The sequence below is a fragment of the Eptesicus fuscus genome, chromosome 21 (genome assembly GCF_027574615.1).
Source record: "Eptesicus fuscus isolate TK198812 chromosome 21, DD_ASM_mEF_20220401, whole genome shotgun sequence".
Taxonomy (NCBI): domain Eukaryota; kingdom Metazoa; phylum Chordata; class Mammalia; order Chiroptera; family Vespertilionidae; genus Eptesicus; species Eptesicus fuscus.
Window position 1 is genome coordinate 25,358,250 of NC_072493.1, and position 5,127 is coordinate 25,363,376.

Consider the following 5,127-nt stretch of genomic DNA (forward strand, 5'->3'; position numbering starts at 1 on the left):
TTACTCGTGTCCAGATTTCACTTCAACGTGAAATGAAGAGTGAAAAGGAGAGGATTAGCCAACAAATGAAAAAGAAAAAAGTATTGAGAATCACCCATATTTTAAATACAAAAAAATATATAAAGTCTAGCTATCCCAGGCCGGTTTCTGTCTATATTTGGGGTGGAAGATATTCTGCAATCCCAATGAAATACTCATGCGATTTTATTTCTAGTTGATACAATGTTAAAGGCCATGTACAAATGTTATACATTTTTATTTTTGTTCTTTTTTTAGGAAAAAAAATACACAAAAGGCAAAACATCCTCAAATTGTCATTTTATACAGTGCAGAAGGAAATTTAAAATACGTGTCACAAACGCTGCACCCCAGCAGCCAAAATACTAGAAAAAAAAGGGGGGGTAGTCCTTCATTTTATATATATATTTATATAAAACATATGGGAATTTGTTTTTACACACATGGGACTTTGTTTCAAATTTACAATGGATATCTAAAAAAAAAAAATTCTACGCGGCAAATATTGCCAACAAAGTTACACCATTAATACTGATAAACGGAGGAGCCGATGCGGTGTTTCGATTACTAGGGGAAGAAAGAATAAATAACAGGATGAGCCTTGCTATAGTTTTAAAAAGTGCCTTAACCTTTCTGCATCGCCGCAATCCTGAATTCGCGCGCTGGCCGGGCCTCCCCGTCCCGCGTCGGGCCGTGTTCGCGCCGCTTTCGCACCAGTTTACAGTAGAGGTCGGGAGACAGCCGGGTCTCGGGAGAAAAACACCCTCCAAAAAAGTACACGTAAAATTCGAAACAAAACCAAAAAGACTGCAGAGAAGGAAGAAGAGGAAGGCGGAGGGGGGTGGCAGAGGCCCCGAGAGCTGCCCGCTTCTGGGCTCCATGGGTTTCTTTAAAAACAAAAACAAAAAAAAAAAAAAACACAACAACGAACAGTGGCTTCAGAAACGCAAGTCGTGCGCACAGACATCCACCTGCGGCTGCAGGGCTTCCGAGGTGGGGGGGAGAGCGCGGCCTCTCGCCCCCCCTTTCCCTGCAAAACGCGGCTCTACCACGCGACTTGCGCATTCCAAGACATTCTTCCCAAAGAAAGTTAAAAATAACAACGATAAATACTCAACCCCCCAATAAAAGTATTTGATAATGATGGTCTCCTGTTTGCCTTTCTTCTAAAAAATCTCCCCCCCCCCAACTTCACTTTTTCCATTAAAGGGTTAAGGGTGGGGGAGAGACCTCAGCAGAATTTCTGTTTAGATGTTGAGGGTTTTCCCCCAACACAGCACCTTCTCAGCCGGTTTCAATCGGATCAAAAAGAAGATATTTATTTACCAACAGCTGCAGTCAGATGAGGCCTGGACGCCACCGTTTTTTTTAAAATATTTTTTGAGGGAACAGGAGAGGAGGTGCCGACCTCTGTGCCGCTTCTTTGCCCTGGGGGTGCCTTTTGAAATAATCCGGTTGGGGAGGGGTCAAACCCTTTGCTTCTGCCGACGGTTATACCTCGAGAATAAAGCAGTTTCTAGGGACGGGTTCCCTGCTCCGGAGGCGGTCGTGCGGACGGGCCCGCGGGCTCCGGCTCACATCACACAGGGTTTGATGTCTTGGTAGGTGACCTGCTGGTGGTAGTAGGAGCCGCCGCCGGCCGAGTGCATGGAGGAGGACGCCATGGTGTTGAAAGAGAAGACAAACTCCTTTCGGTCACACATGCTGGGTGACTGCGAGTGATACCGAGGGATGCCTGTGAGGGAGGTGACAAGGGGCCAGAGTTCAAGATGGAGAAGCAGCTCTGCCCACAGAGCTCTGGGCGCGGGGGCCCTATCCTCCCCTCTCTCCACCCCCACGCACAGAGTCCCCGAGTGAGCTCCCAGCCCTGACCGGGCCCTGGGCTTGTGCGCCCCAGGGGAAGATCCTGGAACACCCGGACACATCCCTGCTCCCGGGAGCACCCTCTGCCTGGGCCTGCACCCGCTTTGGACACAGAGGCCGGGCTGGGGGGCTTCCGATGCCTAAAAGGAAGAGGTGGGGTGGAGGCCCCGTGGGTCTGCAGACTTCACGGAGGGCTCTGGCGGCCTCCACCTCCCGGGCGGGCGGCCTGGCGCCAGGGCAGCCACTTCCCAAGCTCAAAGGCTGCGGAGGCCTCAGTGCAGCCAGAGGCGGGCGCTGGGGGCAGGAAGCACGGGGCCAGCAAAGGGGTGAAGGGGGCTTCTCCCCAGGAAGCCCCCCTTGGAGAACAGGGCCACCTGGGCAGCCAGAGCCCAGGAGTTTGAAGGAGCCCAAGCAGGGCCACCCCAGACCCCTCCAGAGAAGTGGCCTTTCAGCCACCAGGCCCGGCTCCTGCCTCCCACCGGCCGGCTGCTGACAGCTGACCCCTGAGAGGCCCCTGCTAAGCTCACTCCAAGCTCCTGCCAGAACTAGGCGGGAGGGAGTTCGGGAGGGGAGGTTTTTCTCCTCTTCTTCCCGAGAGCTGGGGAGAGGGCACCCGAGGACCCGAAAACCTGGGTCCTGAGAAACAAAAGGGTCTGCGTGCGGGGCCTGCAGCTCCGATCCTCGCTCTGGGCCTGGCACAGACCCTCTCTGCCTCTGTCACCACCAATGCCCCTGGGCTCAATGGTCACAAGGCCAGGCCTGGTCCTCTGAAAGGCCAGGGCGCTGAGCCTCTGCGCACCAGGCCCAGGCGGCGCTGGGCCTAACTCTTCCGTTCTGCCAGGACAAGGAGCAGAGGCGACTCTCCGGCTGCTTTCTGAGGGACCACCCCCGAGGGGGAGCCAGCTGGCCAGGCTGGGCCCCACCTCCATCCTGGGGACTTGCTGAGGTGTGAGGGGGCCTAAGGGACCAGGAGCAACTTAGAATATTTCGATCTGAGCCTTTTGGTGGGACCTGGCCGTGCTCCCGCAGGCCGGCAGCCTCGAGTTGGAAAAGAAAAAGAGAAACGACATGTTGACCCAAATCAGGACCCAAGTTGCCTTCACCCCTCCACGGAGAGAGGTGGGGCTGAGGGGCACCGCGGTATGGGGTTGGCACCCAACAGAAGTGGCTGCAGGCTCTCAACCGAGGGCCGTCAGCAGATTGGGGTGCGGGGCCCACGCAGGGCACTCAACAGATGTCCGGCTTCCCCAGGACTTGGACCGCCCTGACTCCCCACTCACCTTGCAGCTCAGCTGGGGCGTTGTGACTGTTCTGGTGCAGATAGGGCTGGTCCAGGGAGTGCGTGGAGAGGCTGCCGGACAGGGGGTTGGCTGCGGGGTTGCAGGGGGACAGGGGCTGCTGCTTGATGTAGGAGGCGCCGCTGTTGAGCGCGGCGGAGGCCGAGGGCGGCCAGGCAGCGGCGGAGCCCGAGTAGACGGCGTGAGGCTCCATTACCCCGCCAGCGGCGGGCAGCAGCGGGGAGGCGGGCACCGAGCTGTCGTGGTGAGGGTACTCGCCGGCCGCCCCGCCACCACAGCTGCCCATGTACGAGTGGCCGCCGTTGGCGGGCAGGTGGGGCACCGAGTGGCTGGGCAAAGCCATGCCGTCCACATTGCCGGGCAAGTGCCCGTTCATCATGCCCAGGCCGCCCTCGAGCGCCAAGCTGTTGGGCGGGCACGAGAGGCCGCCGGCCGAGCTCTGGAAGCCGTAGGTGTCCGGGAGGTGGTTGAAGCCCAGCCCGTTCATCATGCTGTACATGGGCTTGAGCGCCTGGCATTTCCTTCGGAAGCCGCGGGGCCGCCGCCGAAAGGAGCCCTCCTCGAACATGAACTCGCTGGCCGGGTCGATGGTCCAGTAGTGGCCCTTGCCCGGCCGCCCCAGGCCCTTGGGCAGCTTGATGAAGCACTCGTTGAGCGAGAGGTTGTGGCGCACCGAGTTCTTCCAGCCCTGGTAGGAGCCGCGGAAGAAGGGGAAGCGGCTCTGCAGGAACTGGTAGATCTCGCTGAGCGTCAGGCGCTTGGTGGGCGAGCTCTGGATGGCCATGACGATGAGCGCGATGTACGAGTAGGGCGGCTTCTCCGGGCGCCGGATGCCGGCGTTCGTCTTCTTGGCCTTGGACGGGCCGGACGACGCGGGGTCCATGGCCGCGCCGCCTCCCCCGCCGCCGCCGCCGCCGCCGCCGCCGCCGCCGCCGCCGCCGTGCGGTGGCTGCTGCTTCTCGGGCGCCGAAGACATCGGGTGGCTGCTGCCGCCGCCGCCGCTGCCGCCGCTACTCTGCGCCGCCGACCAGCCGGGAGGAGGAGGAGGAGGAGGAAGAGGAGGAGGAGGGGGGGGAGGGCGAGGGGGAGGGGGCTGCGCGCGCGGGGCTGGCTGCACCTCTGCCGTCATCGGCCACTTCTCCCGAGCGAGCCGCGGCGCGCCCTCCCCCGCCCGTCCTCCCCGAGGAGCCGCTGGATCGGCCGGTGGTTGGCGCAGAACCCCCTCTCTGTCCAGCTCCCTCCTCCCCCACCGCTATCTCCTCCCTCTTTCCCTCTCGCCCTCCCACAAGGGAAGGAGCCGAACGGAGGCTGAGGGCAGCCTCTTGGCAGCAAGGGCGGAGGCTGCGGGACCCCCCGCCCCCACCCCCCTCAACACACACACACACACCGGTTTTTTAGGGGAGGCACCAACTCCGGGGCCTGCGGCCGTGCGCCCCCGCGGGGAGCAGCGCTGGGTCCCCACCGCCCGCCGCGCTCGGCTCCACGGCTCCAGCGGAGGCCGTCCGCACTGGACCTCCCCGCGGCAGCGTCTCCCCGGCCGGTGTAAGACCCTTCGGGCGTTTCCTCCCCACCCTGCTCCCTCCGGCCCCCACGTTGGTGGGCGCTTCAAGGGCCCCCCCACCCCTCGCCGCCCAGCGGCCGCCGGCAGAGCCCGCCCCGCCTCCACCAACCTGGAGAGCGAGTGTTACTGCGCTCTCCGCCCGCGGTTCGGCCCCGCCGCGCGCTGGACCCCCGCCTTCTCGGCCCGGGCGGCGCCTAGGGAAACGCACCCCGGGTCCCGGGCCCTCCCCGTCAGGTACCGACCAGTGGCAAATCCCAACTGCGGCGGCGGCAGCGGCCTCCAGAGCGTGGCCATCACGGCACAGTGGGCTCGGCGGTCCCCGAGGCCAGCGGGCGTAGGTTCCCGCGAGGGACCGCCTCCCCACTCTCCCCGCCCCGGGAAGGACTG

At 61.5% G+C, this 5,127-nt stretch overlaps 1 protein-coding gene across 1 annotated transcript; it reads right to left on the bottom strand.

Annotated features, from left to right (window-relative positions):
- Positions 1 to 236: 236 nt before the first annotated feature.
- On the bottom strand, positions 237 to 4,241 carry FOXF1 (forkhead box F1). Its single transcript, XM_008139732.3, has 2 exons — positions 3,162 to 4,241; positions 237 to 1,753 (listed from the first exon to the last, which is right to left on the bottom strand). Exons 1-2 carry the CDS (start codon positions 4,153 to 4,155, stop codon positions 1,593 to 1,595), a joined length of 1,155 nt encoding a protein of 384 aa, XP_008137954.3. The 5' UTR covers positions 4,156 to 4,241; the 3' UTR covers positions 237 to 1,592.
- Positions 4,242 to 5,127: the final 886 nt, after the last annotated feature.

Bases quoted from the DNA above. Each gene is read 5' to 3' on its own strand.
- FOXF1 (XM_008139732.3), bottom strand. From the start codon at position 4,155: ATGTCTTCGGCGCCCGAGAAGCAGCAGCCACCGCACGGCGGCGGCGGC. The intron at 1,754-3,161 runs GTGAGTGGGGAG...CCTCCCTCACAG, and splicing joins CGCCCCAGCTGAGCTGCAAG to GCATCCCTCGGTATCACTCG.